Genomic DNA, 19,435 nt, shown 5'->3' with positions numbered 1-19,435 from the left:
TGAAGTGTCCCACCCCAATATTATAAAAATCCATAGTATTAAATGTCAACTAGCCTATGGCTTGGCCTGGCTAGTTATCACAAACAAGCATTACTATACTGGTCACATTTGTACAAGCACAATTTCTCTCCCAATAGATGTTTTATCTGGAACTATGGTAATATCACTTACAAGTCATTGTACTTGGAGAATTGGTTCCAGCATAACATATTAATTGTAAACCAGCGTATTGACAAGAATAGGCAATTATACACTTGTAAATGATAAAGAATTTTTTTTTAAAAATTAATTAATTAATTAATTAAGGCTATCCCCAGTGGCATACTAACATCAACCAAATCTTCAGTTGTAGATATTCATGATCCTCAACTTTTAATACTTTAACATTTTAATAATAATTTTATAAGAAGCTCCATTATTGTCTGATCCAATCCTCCATGTAAATCAAGATGGCTTAAACTTCATCACGTACCATCTGGACATTAACTTATAAATATAAATCTGTTATCTCTACCTTATATTGGGTTGACTTATAATAGACATGACAACAAAATTTAACAAAATCTTCTATTTAAAACCATAATATTTATATATTTTTTCCACAATATTTTTATTTTTAACTTCATAACACTTTGAAATACAGCATTTTAAATTCATATACATTCATTCAAATTCTATACATCCATAAAAACTCTGCAGTTACTCTGGAAAATAAAATGTGTGTATATATATAAAAATCAAACAAACAAACAAACAAACCAACAAAAAACAAAAAAGAAAGAAAAAAACAAACAACACTCAGAACAAGAATGCTCCTCCTGTTTTGGCAAATGATAATCTATTCACAATTGACTTTTATAATCGTAATGAATACAAAATGAAACAAAAATATGTTGATGGATATATCAAGTTTACAAAGTCGGAACCCGCACTGTCCACAAATATTAGTCATCCACTCCCTCATGTGTTAAATGCAAATCCTTAATACAATCAATGAAAGGGCTCCATATATTTCCAAATATTTGCTGTTTAGCTTTTAATATGTAAGTTATCCTTTATAATGGAAGGCTCGACAACATTTGTCTTATCCATTGAGTAGTACTTGGTCTGTGAGTCTTTGTCCACAACAATGCGACACATTTTTTGGCATGAAGCAAGCCGAGGTCTATAAATGCTCGCTCATTTCTACTATAATTATGTTTCTCTGGGTATAAGCCCAACAGAAAAAGCTTAGGGTCCAGTAAAATTGGTTTTGAAATGATGTTTTCCATTATGACTCTTACCTCTTTCCAGAATAATTTAGTCCTTCTACATTGCCAAATACAATGAAACAAAGTTCATCTAGCTTCCATACATTTTGTACATATGTCTGGTACGTTTTTATTATCTCTATTTAATTCCACCGATGCTACATATGTCCGCATTAACCATTCATACTGTATAAGTTTAAGGCGTGTATTTATAGACATAGTATGAGCCTTAGTACAAGCTACTTTCCAATCCTCATCCGAAACTTCAAACTGCAAGTCTTCCTTCCATGCATTCAACCTACACCGTGAATCCTCGGACGAACAAGAAGTCAGCAACCCATAAAATTCAGATATGATACCCTTTCTCAAATTATCCTTTATAATAATTTTTTCCAAAGATGAATGTGTGGGTCTAGTAATGGCATTAACTTGATTTGCTTTAATAAAGCTTCTAAGCTGGAGGTATTTGAAAAAATGTTTCCTATTAAGGCTGAACTTAAGCCTCAACTCCTCAAAAGACATCATAATATCAGAATCTGTCAGATAAAGATCTTGGATTATTTTAAGTCCCTTATAATCCCACAATTTGAACGTAGCATCTGCTCTTCCTGGAACAAAAAAAACGATTAACCCATATTGGACTATATTGCGACAATGAATGTAGGTCCTTTAAATATTTTTGTACGTCGTACCATATTTTTAACGTGTTTTACAATTGGGTTTTTAGTTTGTTTCCGTAGTCTTTTTGCTGTGCCTGAGTATATGTATGAGGGAAGAGTTAGGGTTAGATTATGAGATTCCATTTCTGTCCGATGTGGAGGCTCACTTGTTGAAAAGTAGAACATAACAGACCTCAGCTGTGCAGCCCAGTAACACCACAATAAGTTTGGACATTTTAAACCCCCTCTGTCAAATGGTAAATACAACAAAGACAAACAAAGCCTTGCCCTCCTGTTGTTCCATATAACTATAATATATTTTACCCAGATGAGGACGGGTTCCCTTCTGAGTCTGGTTCCTCTCAAGGTTTCTTCCTCTTTACATCTTAGGGAGTTTTTCCTCAGCACCATCGCCACTGGCTCGCTCAATAGGGATAAATTCACACACTTAAAATCTCTATCCTGTGTTTATATGTTTGTGTAAAGTTGCTTTGAGACAATGTCCATTGTTAAAAGCGCTATACAAATAAAATTGAATTGATTTGAATTAACTATTTTGATGGTATGTTTGAGTAGCATTGAGATAGAAACCGCAAGGCTTGGTTCTGAATTTCTCTCCTGAATAATGTGTCCACTCAATTGTAATTAAAGGTATGATAAGCAGAGAATATACAGAGACAAGACACACAATACCCTTTGAAGGTCATGAGACAGACATTAAATGGAGATGTGCTTGTGTGCAGTATGTATGTTCACTATATGGCCAAAAGTATGTGGACACCTGACCATCACATCCACCCATCTTCAACCGCTTACTCCTTTTCAGGGTCGCGGGGGAGCCTATCCCAGGGAGCATCGGGCACAAGGTGGGGTACACCCTGGACAGGGTGCCAGTCCATCGCAGGGCACACAATCACACACACACTCATTCATACACTACAGACACTTTAGACACGCCAATCAGCCTACCATGCATGTCTTTGGACTGGGGGAGGAAACCCCCGCAGCACGGGGAGAGCATGCAAATTCCGCACACACAGACCCGCGGGAATCAAACCCCCAACCCTGGCAGTGTGAGGCGAATGTGCTAACCACTAAGCCACCGTGCGCCCCCATCACAGCCATATGTGCCATATTTTTGGATATCCCATTCCAGATTCAGCACACCATCCACCGCCCAGTGAGGGCCATATAGTGTATGTGTTCTATGCATTGACATAATTCTGGCATTTTTAATTCTTTAAAAAAATCTTTTCATTGCCTGTGATAATTCACTTTTTTTTTTCTACAAATCCATCAGGAATGATGTAAATTCATTCCCATTGTTACTATGAGTATTTTATACCTTCTCCACCTGGAACTTATGTTTTTGTGGAAACGTGTTTTGTAAGTTCTCAAGTGGCAATGTTTGATTTGGTGTTTAGTAAGAGCACACTGAAATGCTGCCTTTGATTAAGATTAATCATTCACTGCTTTATCTGAATGGAAAATTAAGTAATTAAAAAATTATTACTCTTGAAATGTCAATGTTGAGTACTAATATAAAATATTCAACATTATAATGTTATAATATTCAATTAATAAAGTTTCTCAAATTTTACCATGACAATTATTACGTTACACGTCATATTAAATAGTAAACTAATATATATTTACCTTGCGTATCAATTCTGTGTTTTATTGTGCAAATACACATTACAAAAAATTGGTACAAATCTAATCAGCCCCTTTGATCTATGCCAAATATCTTAGTTCTGAAAAGCTTTTCAGCTTGCTTTAGGTAGAGTTCTTTCATAAGCCCTGTGATGGGGAAAAAGTATCTTGAGAAATCAGACACATCAAGTTTCAGTTTTCAGTCTCAGTCAGACTTGGACAGAGCGCACCTTCTCCTGAACTCTTGTCCCCGACAGCAGATCCACTTATTGGCAACTAAATCAAAGATTAAAAGAAATATTATGAAGTTGCTTGGATATCAGTGAGCACTGATTTTATTTCCAATTTTCAGTAAAATTGAGTAAATTAATAAAAATAACCAAATATGCCAAGCATTTTATGCAGAGGTGCTTACTGGAAACTTACCCCACTTACTGCCTACAAAAACTGGGCATGCAGCATGCAAAGTTCTGGTATCCACTTCTCCACTCTTTAGTAGGTTGAACCAAATCACTGCCGAACCCTGTAGAATCAGTGAAGTGAGTGCCATGCGCGTCATGATCATATTCAAATGTAGAAATGATTACTAGGTTCACTAACTCTTTTTGGTGGAAGTGCAGCACCAATATCAGGAAACACAGTGGCCCCACCAACTTCAACATCACTCATCTGAGACAGAACAGTTCATTTTTAATGATACTGAGATAATGTGGAACAGTATGAATGTAACGTAGAATACATTGAATGTCAGGCCTTACATAGAGCAGGACAGTTGCAATCCTTTTCTCAGTAAATGGAAGGCCATTTTCCACCTGTACAGTCGACAAAATTAAAAAAGTTCTTATATGTACACTGCCAGTCAAAAGTTTTTGAACAGCTGGAGTGTCATTTGGGGGTTTCATCCGTGTTCCCCGGTTTCCTCCCCCAGTCCAAAGACATGCATGGTAGGCTGATTGGCATGTCCAAAGTGTCCATAGTGTATGAATGGGTGTGTGAATGTGTATGTGATTGTGCCCTGTGATGGATTGCCACCCTGTCCAGGGTGTATCCCGCCTTGTGCCCAATGCTCCCTGGGATAGGCTCCAGGTTCCCTGTGACCCTGAAGGATAAGCGGTATAGTAGATGGATGGATGTATACTCAGCAAAAAAAGAAACATCCCTTTTTCAGGAGACTGTATTTTAAAGATAATTTAGTAAAATCCAAATAAGCTTTACAGATCTTTATTGGAAAGGGTGTAAACAATGTTTTTCATGTTTGTTCAATGAACCATAAACAATTATTCCACATGCACCTGTGGAACAGTCCTTAAGACACTAACAGTTGGTAGGCAATTACGGTCACAGTTAATATAACTTAGGACACTAAAGAGACCTTTCTACCGACTCTGAAACACACCAGAAGAAAGATGCCTAGGGTTCCTGCTCACCTGCGTGAACATTCCATAGGCCTGCTGCAGGGAGTCATGAGTACTGCAGATGTGGCCAGAGCAATAAACTGCAATGTCTGTAATGTATGACACCTAAGACAGTGCTACAAGGAGATAGGAAGGACAATCAGCTGTCCTTCCTATCTCCCTGTAGCACAGTTGAGAACTTGGTGCCTTGGTGGAACAGTGGGGTAACTCACAGCAAGAACTGATAAATCTGGTGCAGTCCATGAGGATGAGATGCACTGTAGTACTTAAAGCAGCAGGAGGACCCCCCCCCCCCCCCTTTGTTCAGGGACTCATTATTCCATTTATGTTTGTCAAATGTATGTGAAACTTGTTCACTTTATGTCCCAGTTGTTGAATTTTTTTATGTTTATACAAATATTTAAACATGTTAAGAAATTTGCTGGAAATAAAAGCAGTTGAATATGAGAGGACGTTTCTTTTTCTGCTGAGTGTACATATATAAAAATGTTCACTAAAGATATACATATATGACATTTCACAGTTCACTTATATGCATTTGTAAGGTTGTCAGAAAGAGTCCCACCGTTGAGTCATAGTGTGGTTCGTAGTGTCCTCCAATTCCATAATTTGCAACCTGGTAGAGAGAGAGAGAGAAAGAGAGAGAAAGAAAAATTAACTTATCTTTGTGTGAACATTAAGCATTCACTGAGTAATCATTGGTTGGATTGGAACTTGAGTGACCTGACCTCAACCCCACTGAACACCTTTTGGATGAATTGGAATGAAGACTGTACCCCAGGCCTCCTTGCCTGACCTCAGTACCTGACATCACTAATGAAATGTGAACTGGTTTTGTGTTATTGTGTCTCATGTATATATAATTAGATAATTATATACAGCTCCAATTCTGAAAATTTGGGACAGTATGAAAAATTTAATTAATGAAAAATGTCATTAATATATATATTTTTTAAATTATGTGTATTATGTGTATACCATTCCAGCAGCGAGAATGATGCTGAGCCAAATGAAGATAACGATGTCTTCTTGTGCCTGGCATGTTTTTTGAACCAATCAGATAATCTCTCCAGCCTGGGCATCACCAGAACGGTTCTGCGCTAGGTGGAATCCTATCTCTCAGACAGATCCTTCAAGGTATCTTGGAGGGGAGGTATTTCTGAAACAGCAACTCACAACTGGCGTTCCACAGGGGTCAGTTCCGGGTCCACTGCTCTTTTCTATCTACACTACATCTCTAGGGCAGGTGATTGAGTCTCATGGCTTCTCATATCATTGGTATGCTGATGACACCCAGCTCTATTTGTCCTTCCAGCCATCCATCTCTGCACGTATCTCTGCTTACCTGTCGGACATCTCGGTCTGGATGAGGGAACACCACCTTAAGCTCAACCTGGCAAAATCTGAGCTTCTCGTCATCCCAACCTGTCCCTCAATCAACCACAACCTTACTGTACAGCTTGGCTCAACCACACTCAAGCCAACCAGGATGGCCAGGAACCTTGGGGTGATTCTCGATGACAGCTTGACCTTTACGGACCACATGTCAACAACTGCACAGTCCTGTAGGTTCATCCTGTACAACATCAAGAAAATCAGACCCTACCTCACCGAACAGGCTACACAGATACTAGTCCAGGCCCCTTCAGATGATTCAGAATGCAGCACCACGCCTCGTCTTCAACCAGCCCAAGTGAACCCATGTCATGCCCCTCTTCATCTCCCTCCACTGGCTTCCTGTAGCCGCCCGCTTCAAATTCAAGGCCTTGACGCTCACCTACAAGACCTTGTCTGGAACAGCACCCTCATACCTCAACTCTCTCCTGAAGGCTTACGTTCCCTCACGCAATCTGCAATCGATCAATGACTGGCGCTTACTAGTACCTACTCAGCACGGCTCAAGGTCCCTTTCAAGAACCTTCACGCTAACTGTTCCTCAGTGGTGGAATGAACTTACAACCTCAATCCGGACCACAGAATCTGTCACCATCTTCAAAAAACAGCTAAAGACCCACCTCTTCCGTGAATACTTAAAAAACCCATAAAAAAAAAAAATTACTCTGGCACCTACACCTCTATTCTGCGCACTCTGCGTCTTCTGGAACTCAATTAACAGATCTTGTTTGGTAGCACTACTTATATTGTTCTCTGCTTGATATATCGCTTTGCTTGTATTTTCTCATTTGTAAGTTGCTTTGGATAAAAGCGTCTGCTAAATGAATAAATATAAATGTAAATGTAAATTGAGAGTCAATGAGAAACTCATTTGATTGGCTACAAGATAGGCCCACCTTCTCCCTCATGCTGGCAAAACTCTGAGTGAGAGAATCATGTCAAAACTAAGTGCAACTAAAAGAAAGACGGAACAGTACATATGTGGTTATTTCAGGAAAATATTTTCCTTACATACACAAGTCATTTAGACATTTGCAACAGTTTATTTTTTACACATACAGATTGGTTCTACATGGCCAATCCATTTTGCAGTTCTTGACATCATTGTTTTTGCTTGCAAATCGCTGTTTATAGGCTTGCAATGCTGTTGGCCATATTTCAGCAAAAAAAAAAAAGTGGGAAAAGTGTAAGCGTGGAAAAATGGAAGTCAAAAGAATAGAGATCATATTTATTTCGCATTACCATGAAGCTGCAGTTTCACAACACATGAATTACACTTATGAAAGACAGAAAAAATGCTGCAAATCGTTTTTTTTACACTTGAAACTTGATTTACACTTTTACAAAGTTTCACTTGTGCATACAAATTTAATTTACGGTTGCAATCTTATGTACACTTTTACAAATCTTACCCCGTGCATGCAAATCTTTTAGGCATCATTTTACCTTCATAGGGGAGCAATGTTCTCCATGATACAAGAGGGGGTAGCCATATACACAGTGTAGCAGGGGGAGGAGTGATGTCCTCAGCAGAGCAAGGAGGCAGAGCGACGTCCTCAGTAGAGTAGGAAGTCAGAGCGACTGACAGTGGAGCCCGGTGGCGTAGTGACATTGGAAGCAGAGCATAGAGACAGAGTGGTGAGGCCATGAGCTGTAATGGTATCTTCTGCAGAGCAGAGGGGTAGGGGATGTCCTCAGTGGAACCAGGCAGCGGAGTAATGACCTCAGCTGAGTAAGAAAGCAGAGCAACCAAAGTCGAACAAGGAGGGTGGGAGATGAGTTTACCTAGGTTGGGAGCCCCCTCCTCAAAGAATTTCCTGAGGGGGCACCTGGCATCGAGCCATTTCTGAGTGGGTCTGACCCAACTTCCCTTCCCCTGTAGTTTCCACATCAGGCAGTTTTTCTCCAGGATGGCTTTTTGGATGGTGAAAAAAGCCGCTGCATCCATGTCATCAGTCAAGCTTTGTCACATTTGGGAGGCGAAGGCAGATGCAAGTGCAGATTATTTTATTAAGTAAAGTGCTAACAAAACAGTAAAAGACTTGAAAACAAGGACAATAACATGAACTGTGGTAACAAAGTAAAGAACATACATACTATGGGCAAAATTGTGGCGCTCTCACACACACAACAACACAAAACCATTGCAACAAATGCTTGACAACCAGACACTAAAAAAACTAGAATTACAGTATATATAGTGGTGCTAATAAAGGTGCGATGAGACACAGGTAAGAATGCTTGAGAAATGTGACATGCTGGGGCTAATGTAGTTCTACGCCTCTTTGGAATTTACCATGACATCCACAAAGGGTGGTGTGGGTGTAGGTTTTCATGCCAATCAAGCAAGAGCCACACCTGATTCCATCTGTTTAATCAGTTGACCTTGGCTGTCAGTAGACTTAGGTGTGGCTTCTGTTGGAATGAAAAAACATAGCGTGTAGTATGACAGCCAAAAAGTACAATTTTGATCTTGTCTGACCAGACTACACTCTCCAAGTATTTCATAGGCTTGTCCAAATGAGTTGTAGCAAACTTTTCTTTAGTAATGGAGTCTTGCGGGGTGAGCGTGAGCAGTGGAGTGCATTGCCTATCGTTTTCTCTGTGACGATGGCACCTGCTGCCTCCAGGTGTTTCTGGAGCTCTTACCAAGTGGTCCTTGGCTCTTGGGCTACTCTTCTGACTATTCTTCTGACTCTCTGGTCAGAAATCTTGCGAGGAGCTCCTGTGCGTGGCCGTTTGATGATGGAGTGATGTTGCTTCCACTTGCGGATAATGGCCCCAATGGTGCTTACCGGAGGATTCAGAAGTTTTGAAATACATCTGTATCCGATTCCATCAATATATTTTGCAACAATAAGGTTGCGATGGTCTTGGGAGAGCTCTTTGCTTTTACCCATCATGAAATGTTTCTTGTGTGACTGGTAATGAAAAGCCTTTTTATAGACCATCAATTTACTAACCCAGCTGATATTAATTTGCACAGGGGGTATAATTACTTATGGATTTCAGCTGGTTCTTTGCCTTACATTGCCTTGGAGAACTGCTTTTTCTTAGTGTGTTCAATACTTTTTTCCTGTGAAATTCCACTTTATTACACATAACTATTTATGGACTTTAATGTTGTGAATTTGTATATTTCTGGATTTCTTGAGTTAATACTGATGTTTGGTGAGAATTTCATGTGAATATTCTAATTTGAAATATATTTACTGAAAACAATATTAACCAGTTCAATACTTATTTCCCCCACCTTATGTGCTTCTAGGAAAGATTGCAAGTACAGTTGCCAAATAGCAATGCTCCAAAGCGTGTGAGTCTGTGTGTGTGTGTGTGTGTGTCTCATAGGAATACACTGAAAATACTTCGTTGCTCCTGCTTTCACACGATTTGAGCCTTTCTTTCAGATATCCTTCTTTCAGATATGCTGAAGCCAATTAAAACTAGTAACACATGTCCTGTAATAGCAACCAAATGATACCCTGGTAGTCAGATTAGTTTGCTTAGCAACTAGTTCGCTACAACCTAGTAACCACCTGGAATCATACTAAAACCTTCTAGAAAGACTCTAGCTAAGGCAACAGCTATATATCAACCGCCTGGAACAGCATAGCAACCATCTAGCAACACCCTAGCAACCAACTGGAATATTATACCAAGCACCTAGCAACACCCTCACAACCAACTGTGGTAGCATTGCAACCATCTAACAACCAACTGGGTTAGCATAGCAACCACATACCAACAACCTAGCAACCAACTGTGTTAGCATTTTCAAGCACCCAGCAACACCCTAGCAACCAACTGAGATATCACAGCAACCAATTAGCATCACCCTAGCAACCACCTAGCAAGGCTCTAGCAACAAACAGGGTTATCACTGGTTAGCAAACTATTCAATGTTTAAATCTGTAAACGTATTTCCACTTTTTTAAGGTTTTAACCTTTAAACACAATCTTTAAGATTTTAACATGTAATCATTATAACACTTTAGGTTGTTACATGCTTAACACTCAACTGGTTTAATATTTAAAAAGCAATGAAATAAAACACTGTAATATTGTTTAAATCTTTAGCATGTTTAGGAGGCTCTGTCAAGCCAACATCATCCATTTACTTTAACCTTCTAGTTTGAAAGTAAAATTGCAATCTTGCAAATAAGTCTGAATTATTAACAACTCAATTTTAGCTGAGTGCAATAATAATCAATGACTTGGTTTGTGAAGGCTTAGTTCTGAAATGTTTGGCTTCTTATAATAACAAAGCAATAACCACAGTGAAAAGAAGAAACATCAAAAAGATCTATTTAAGATTTTTAAAAATGAGAGAGAAAGATGCCATAAATGAAAATGGGTCAGGACTGTATTGGAGGGTGCAGGGTGTGAACAGCATGAATCCAACCTGCCTTGTGTCAACAGTTCAGGTTGGTGGTGGTGATGGTGTAATGGTGTGGGGAATATGTTCTTGGCCCCTTAATAGGTAACAGGCTCCTTAATAAAATGAATTGTTTGAATGCCATAGTCTATCTGAGTATTGTTCCTGACCATGTGTGTTCCTTCATGACCACATTATATTACTATACTATAGTGGCTACTTCCATCATGAGCACCATGTCACAAAGCACAAGTCATCTCAAACTAGTTCCATGAACATGACAATGAGTTAAGGGACCATTAATAACCCCCACAGTCACCAGATCTGAATCCAACTGAACACATTTGGGATTTGGTAGAAAGAGAGATTTGCAGCATAAATGTACAGCTGACAAATCTGTACCAATTATGTGATGTAATCATACCAACATGGACCAGAATCTCAAAGGAATGTTGCCATGAAGAATTGAAGCTGTTCTAAGAGTAAAGGGGGCACTACCCAGTGTTAGTATAGTGTTCAGTGGCCAGTGAGTGTAAATGTTATAACATATGATTTATTAAATATATAACATTTAAATGATATATATGTGACAGTATAGTAGAAATGTATTGGTTTAATGTTTATATTGATTAAAAAACTTTTACTTGTGATTTTCTAAACCTATAGAGGATTAAAGAAATAAAATATACCAGTTTCCACACATAAGTGCTTTCAGTTTAGAGACACTGCACCAGCAGCAGCAGCAGCAGCAAAAAAAAAAAAAGATCAAATCTTCAATAGCTTTACCTGAAGTTCTTCAGCAGTATTCATGTCCAAACCAGTGATGTCAGCTAGTCTCTGATTGACACGGGCAACTACAGGACTCTCATCATTAGACAACCATGCACTGAAAGAGATAAAGATTCCTGCTTAGCTACTGTCTTAACTTTCAAGGGTGTGAGAGGTTATTAGATGCATCGTATTAGATGCTATATACAACCAGGGAAACATAGCTTAATTAGGAGAGGTAGGTCATCATAACAAATGCCAGATTTGCTAAATGGAAACTGGTTATTTTTCACAGGTCATACCTCTTTGAAACTCGCACTGTGGTGTAAACGAACTTCCCAGTAACCGGGTCTGAAACTTTAGCTCTGGCAAGCTATGGATGAAAAGAAAAGGGCATGAATTATTTGTTTATATTAAATAAACTACTGTAATTTGTAGAATCCTTTCATCTTTTTTTTTTTTTTACAGGTACACAAAAAGCACATCAAATATCAATCTTTAAACTACAGCAGTCATTACCATCATACCCCAAATCAGCTTTTGTCAACAACTGCAACAATATCTATGAATGATCGTCAATGGCTGTTTTTTTTTCTTTTTCTTTTTTCAATCACAAAAAATCTCTGCACTACTGTTACATAATGTACATACGAAGAATAAAATGAAAAAGATTTTGAAATTGAAGGCAAAAAGGAAAAAAATGTTAAGGTAAGGAAAAAGTGTCAGATTCACCTTTGGCCTAGAAAGTCTTTTGATGACCTCTATCTCACTTAAGGAAATTATGTCATGGTATCTGAGGATGAGGGGCTCATCCCATTCCTCCTCTTCTTTAGCAGGGGCATATATCAGCTGAGGGCTCCCTTCACCTGTCATGTACCTACAAACCAATTTCTTCTGTCTCTTAGGGTTCTACAAGTGAAAATAAGAAAATAATATTGTATTTGGAAAAATATTATTATAGAAGCATAAATACAATCAGGTCCATTAATATTTGAACATTTTATTTTAGCTGTCTACCACACTATATAGGAGTTGACATTAAATTAAATAATGCAAATGTTTATCTTTTTAACTTGAACTTTATGAAGTTTTTTATATATGCATTCGGTTCCTACTTGTTCTTTGGGGGTTTTGTCTTCAGTCTTGCCTTCAGCATGTGAATTCCATGCTCAAATAGATTCAGGTCTGGTGATTGACTTGGCCATTGCAGAATATTTCACTTCTTTGCCCTAAAAAGTTTTGGGTTGCTTTTCGAATTATGTTTCAAATCATTGTCCATCTGCATTGTGCAGCACTATCCAATGTGTTTTGAAGCATGTGGCTGAAGCTAAACAGATCATAGCCCTATACATTTCATAATTCATCCTTATGATTTTGTCAACAATAAATGAGCCAACTCCACTGGCAGCTATGCATGTGTATGCCATAAGATGAGGTAATGTTCTGATCACAAGTAATTCCATCCCTTATCCATGCTATTCTCTTCCCACCATTCTGGTAAAAGTTGATCTTTGTCTCGTCTGTCCATAGAATATTGTTCCAGAATTTGTTGGTCTTTTTAAGGGGCCAAGCACTGAAGGTGCATAGGTTCCCTAGAGTGATTGCATGTCCTTCATCATTATTACGGGCTAAGCACAACAGGTGCGTAGGCACCTTTTTTTTCTTTGTTTTTTACTTTACTTTGTTCTTCTTCTTCTTCTTCTTCTTCTTCTTCTTCTTCTTCCACTGTTGAGTCTATGGCAGCCCATAGACCTTAAGAACATTATAACATTTTACACAGATAGGTGGGACAGTCTGAAATGTTACCATAGCAAATTTGGAGCTGCTATCTCAATCCTTGTAGCACCACCAATAGCACAAATTTTTTTATTCATTTTTATACTGATAACCTTTGAACTGTAAAGGCTAGAAAATTATGTTTTCTGATTCGTGACTCATGCAGAGTCAAATACACCCTATGATGTCATCTTCTATCATGAAAATTTTCCCACCATTTAAAATTTTCTTGAAAACCTACTTTTTCAAACTCCTCCTATACCGCTCATCTGATTTTCCCAAAAATCAAATCATTGTTTGTTTGTTTTTGTTTTTTTTTTTTTTCAAATTACTGCTTACCCTAAGTTTCTCCAAGAAGGTTTGTCTAAATTCACTTCTAGATTGTGCTATAATTAAGATAAATTGCTCATAGTTTTTGGGACACTCAACATTAAATCAAGATTCTTATTTTGCTCTATTGAAAGTGCTTTGAATGTGCCAATGTTGTGAGTGTAATGAATTTGTGATTTCTCAAACAGGAAGTCAGCCATTTAAAAAAAATTTTTAGCTTCAACTTCTACAAATTGTTAATTGGCACACAGGTAGGAGACAGACCTCATGTTAAGGGTCCCCAGAAAGATTTCTCTAAATTCATCTCTAGGTGGTGTTATACTGTAATTAACAAATTTGTAAAATTGCTCATAACTTTTGAAACACTCAGCCTTAAATCAAGATTCTTAGTCCCTTAAAGGTGCTGATGTTGTGGGTGTAATGAATTTGTGGTTTCTCAAACAGGAAGTTGGCCATTTTTTATTTTTTCAGAAACAGTTGTTATGTTTCGCCTACAAATTTTGTCCAATCATGACCAAATTTGGCAGGCAGCATAAAAAGTTGTTTCTCTGATATTATTATATACAGTACAGTTCATACATAATGTGCAAACAAATTTGGGACTCCAAGAAATTTTGTCTATATGTACCACTAGGTGATGCTATAATTTACATATTAGTAAAATTGTTAATAACTTATGAACCACTCAACATCTATTGATTCTCTTGAATATGCTGGGTGCTGCTGACCTTGGGAATTTGTGATATCTCAAACATGAAGCCATTTTGAGTTTTTTCTGCTTCTTCTCCTGCAAATTATTTTGAATAACCATGATATTGGGAAGAGAGCATCAGGAGACCAATCTGTTCCTTAGATTTTTGATATGATGGAAGGTTCATCCATAACATGCAAACAATGTGATGGTGAAGTCACCTAACAGGGACTGAGGCTATATCTCAGGAAGGGTGGGATGGATTTTGACTAAACTTTGTAGATGAATAAATGACCTTGTCCTAAAGGTCTCCAAAAAGTTTTGTCTGATGATTCACAAATTAGTAAAACTGCTAATAACTTTTGAACCACTTAACCTGCAATCATGATTTCTCCTGATTCCTTATTAGTTGTCAAAAGTTTGACATGTAATGAATTTTGTGATCTGCCAAACAGGGAGGTGGTCATGTTGGTCAATTCAATTTAAAAATGTTTTTGGCTTCTTTTCTTACAATTTTTTCCCGATTATCTCAAACTTTGGATCATGGCATTGTAAGATCATTCCATAAAAAAAGTGTCTCCGATTTTTGTTTCTCCAATACAAACTGTTATATTTCTTCCATAATCTGCAAACAAATTTGAAGTTGCTAAAAGGAAGTGAGGCCGTATCTCAGCAATGCTTTATATAATCACATGATTTGAACAAGATTTGACATCATTTGCAACTCAGCAGATTTGGGTATTACATGTCACAAAGTAACATGTTGCTGTATTCTAATGACTTTTTCTGATAATGCAGTAACGCATTACATTTTAAATTTATGTAATTTGATTACAGTTACTGATGTCAATAAAATTACGTTACCTGCATTACAAATTTATTGTTAATAAAACAAAATTAAGTAAAATGCATTTTTAAAATAAATCATGTTTTGCACAGCTGCCAGGGACATAACCTGGCCTGGACATTCAGGGCTGTAGCCCCAAAGATTTTTCCTTTAGCCCCGAATAATTCTCCATTGGAGCGGTTTGTCACCACGTAACTGAACATCATAAAAGAAGACAGTGGTGTTGTAATTTTAGTCTTCAGTGAACTGAGAAAATTTTTCTGAACATGTCATACATTGATGCGCACTAAAATTACTGAAAGAACTTTCACTTTGTAGTGTATTTTTGTAAGTTTGGTAGGTTTTGAAAGTAACTTGAAAGGAAAGTAATTAGTAATATGATCACTTTTTACATGCAGTAATCAGTAATGTAATAAAAAATCTGACTACTTTTTTTGAGTAACTTACCCAACACTGCTCATCAGTGCATTCTTTCTTTTGAACAATGTACTGTACCAATGGTTTTGCTATCTCTATAAAATCATATTATTGCACAAGCCTAATTTTATGCCACTTAGTCTATTTACCATTTTGATCCCCTGCCCTCTACACAAGGCCTCATATCCATTTTGCATTGGACGATGAAGAGCAGACATGTCAAAGGGAGTAATGAAGTGTTGCATTCCATCCCAGTTTTTAATATTCTCTATCAGGCTGTTGGTATATGCAGGCTGGAGTATAGTCTTCAAATTTAAATTATCTGTGGAGGATGAGATACCTTATTTACTTTAAGAAGAAATTATGACTTAGAAACATTTTATTTAAAATGTAAAATATGTCACATGTAACATTTTGTTTAAAAATGTATTTAAAAAAGCATGTTAGTGTTAAGAAACAAGGTCTAACTACTTGTGAGTATGTAAAGGAGTGTTTTTTACAGTCATGTTTTTTCCAATTTCAAAAAGTGAGATCTTTCTAAATTCTTTCTAAAGACACATATGTATTACAAAAACATCACAAGAGTTACCATTGTGCATTAGTAGCTGTGTTACTCCAAGAGCAAAGTGTAGGTTGCACACGTCAAACTGAATAGAGGTAAGAAGAGTCAGAACGTTCTGTTTGGTCACCACAGCTTCTGCTCCCTCATGGAGCTTCCTCATAGTCTCCTGAATCCAGAGAATGGCACACTGGAACTGCTGATTCTGGTGAGCAATCACTGCAATGTGGAAACACCCATCTGGGCTTAGGGCAGAGTGAGATTCTAACCCTTAAAATAACACAGAATAATGAAGTGGTAAACATGAGTAAAAGAACAAATAATGTAAAGTAGCAAGTAAGTTCCATTAAGTAACAAATAATTATGAAACTCACCAATCATGTCCTTTGGATCTAGCCTATAAAGTTCCTGCAGTCTGATGATGGCGACTGCTATGCCATCCAAATTATTTTCATTGGGAAGGAGCTGAGTTTTTGACAATAGCATGTCTAAATCTGTACATATGAAATGATAAAAAATACACATATTGTGTAACAATGATAATTGGAATTCTGGACCATAAAATGGGATATAGATGTGATGAAGCACCAAACCTAAATAGCTTTTAAGTCATCCATGTGGGTGATGTTTCCCTATTATGGTACTGAAGAAATAGTAGCCTATTTCTTAGCACTTAAGTTGCAACAACTGTCCATTAGAATCTCATTAGAATAATTTCTTTTTCAATGCACAGAAGAATATTTTGGAATTATACTAAAAAGTACTTTTGCCATTAATCTGAGAAAAAAAATATTCCTAAAGGCAGCGAGTAACAGAAACCACAAGTAAGTTTTTATTAGTAATTTAATATTCGTACATTTTATTATTTATATAATATAAACTTATATTGTATATACATATATATATACATCAACACTGTCCAGAAACGTCACAGACGTCTCTGGGCTCTGTCTCATCTGAGATTGACAGTAGAACAGTGGAATTGTGTTGTGTGGTCCGACAAGTCTTTTCAAATAGTTTTGGAACAAAACAGCCACCGTGTTCTCCGGGGAAAAGAGGAAAAGGACCATCCAAACTCAGGACCAAAAGCCAGTGTCTGTCATGGTATGGGGGTGTGTCAGTGCCCATGGTATGGGTAACTTGTACATCTGGGAGGGCAGCATTAATGCAGAAAGATGTACACATTTTGGAGCAATATATGCTGCCATCCAGAGCAGGACAACACCAAACCACATTCTGCCCGGCTTTCAAGTGCATTGTTGCATAAGCAGACAGTGCTGGTGCTAGCATGGCCTGCTGCAGTCATGACCTGTCTCCAATTGAGAATGTGTGGCGCATTATGAAGTGCAAAATAAGGCAATGAAGGCCCCATACAGTTGCGCAGCTAAAGAAATGCATAATGGATGAATGGGGGAAAATTCCCCTTGCTAAACATAACCAACTGATGTCTTCAGTGCCTAAATGCTTAATAAGTGTTATTAAATGAAAAAGTGATGTTACACAGTGGTAAACTGTTGTCTGTCCCAACAGTAGGATTATGTTTTTGGAGTGTGTTACAGTCATCAGATTTGAAATGAATGTATGTTTTCAAAAATAAATTAAATTCACAAAGTAAAACATCTAATAATGTGTTTTCAATATAATACAGGGTAACTGAATTTCAAATGACTTTTTTCTGCATTTTCCATACTGTCCTATATTTTTCAGAATTGGGGTTGTATTATAATAAATACTATTTTGCCAGTTTATTGGAACCAAAGGGATTTTTATTCTTGAACTTTCCATTCACAGTACAGTCCTTACAGGCTTTAGGAATAATCTTAACATATCTTAACAGAGGTAAGCCTGTCAAAATTACTAAAGCTCATTTATACTATAGTAAGTTATTAGTAGTCTAGTTAAGAAGCTATTTGTATTTTTTTGAAGCCTTACCCTTGGAGATATTCGTCTTCGTGATTTTCTGAATGGTTGTGCCCACATTTCTTAGCTGTCTTACAAATTTGTAAGCGGTGAGAGGATTGCTGATGAACTTTTCTGGGTCTTTAGATGTATCGTCAGAGATACTATCAAGACCTTGAAGGGCCCTGTCAGTAATAAATGGCAAGGTGATTTGTTAAACACTATCCAAAGCACTTTGTGACAGTAGGTACTTTCCTTTAAACAGACCATCTCCACCAACCCACCAGTAAGGTGACAAGATATTCTTATTCTTAAGTAAACTGACAAGAATTGTTGCATATATTTTTGTTCTTGTCTATTGAAGCTCGTACTTAATTATAAAAATGTAGAAAAAGCCCTGAAATGGTATTACATAAATTACAAGTCATTTTATTTTCTTAATAGACACTTAGATGTAGATGTGTTCTTAGATTTTCTACCTTTTCAATAGATCCGTTTGATTTTCCAGCGATGAAATGTAGAATTGAAGATACTGAGAAACATCTTTCTTTATGTCAATGAGCTGGGTCATATGGTCTGTAGATTTGGTCAAAATTTACATTAACAAAAGATTTTTCAGTTCACCTCTTCAATTCATCAATTCGATTCATAAATGAAGAAAGACTGACAATTTATAATGACTTATGGGACAATTCTAAATAGTGTATTAGACACTAGTCTTATATTACTTCATATTTTAAAAATTTTTGAATAACAGTCCCTGAAAACATTGCTCTAAGATTTTATATGACTAATGTATATTCTTCTCTCAGTAAAATCCCAGTTCATTGGTCGATTTCATTTTGGTTTTTAATTTATGCTAGACAAAATAATAATGCATATTATTAGACTTTTAGGTATGTTTAAATGCACTTAAAATGTTAAATAAATATTACATACTCATTTCTTAAATATAGTAGTATGCTTATTTATTAAGTTAATTTATTATTTAATGTTTATTGTATTTAAGTAATTGTGTTTTATTATAGGTATGCTTATTAAGTATCATGTGACAACCAACATGCCTGTATTTGTTATCACCACAAATACTGTGTAAACATAGTAAGGAAAATTAAATTAACTTTATATACCTGTTGAAGAGTAGAACTCATTGAGCCCAAAACAAGTGTCCAGTATCAGAAAAATAATCCACTTTATCTCCATTTTTGTGTTGAATGTTCCGGTGAATGTTCTGTTACTAGAACAATGCACAACAACCAGGCAGATGCATTAGAGGTGCTGCTGAATACAGAAGAATTGTGATGGTGCAAGACTCTTCAGAGGAATTACAGTGTTAGCAACACTGGGTGATAAATAGCTGTCTGCTAAAAGCTAGGCTCACATGGTAATGCTCCTGAAGTC

General features: G+C 37.0%; 2 protein-coding genes across 2 annotated transcripts; both read right to left on the bottom strand.

The window, feature by feature from the left end:
• Positions 1–3,321: 3,321 nt before the first annotated feature.
• Positions 3,322–4,663, bottom strand: LOC128622750 (prolyl 4-hydroxylase subunit alpha-2). Its single transcript, XM_053649467.1, has 4 exons — positions 4,321–4,663; positions 4,163–4,231; positions 3,989–4,085; positions 3,322–3,838 (listed from the first exon to the last, which is right to left on the bottom strand). Exons 1-4 carry the CDS (start codon positions 4,462–4,464, stop codon positions 3,768–3,770), a joined length of 381 nt encoding a protein of 126 aa, XP_053505442.1. The 5' UTR covers positions 4,465–4,663; the 3' UTR covers positions 3,322–3,767.
• A 6,738-nt stretch (positions 4,664–11,401) lies between these two features.
• Positions 11,402–18,219, bottom strand: LOC128622195 (prolyl 4-hydroxylase subunit alpha-1-like; the record flags this gene model as incomplete). The annotated part of the gene is made up of 8 exons (XM_053648514.1): positions 11,402–11,407; positions 11,534–11,633; positions 11,818–11,888; positions 12,248–12,424; positions 15,726–15,898; positions 16,166–16,405; positions 16,510–16,629; positions 18,068–18,219. Coding segments are annotated over 8 exons (1,039 nt in total), but the record flags the coding sequence as incomplete, so codon positions are not given.
• Between the last annotated feature and the right edge of the window lie 1,216 nt (positions 18,220–19,435).

The sequence above is a fragment of the Ictalurus furcatus genome, chromosome 18 (assembly GCF_023375685.1).
Source record: "Ictalurus furcatus strain D&B chromosome 18, Billie_1.0, whole genome shotgun sequence".
NCBI classification, from domain to species: Eukaryota; Metazoa; Chordata; class Actinopteri; order Siluriformes; family Ictaluridae; genus Ictalurus; species Ictalurus furcatus.
Note: the sequence above shows the minus strand (reverse complement) of the source record. Positions and strands in the feature narration are given on the sequence as shown.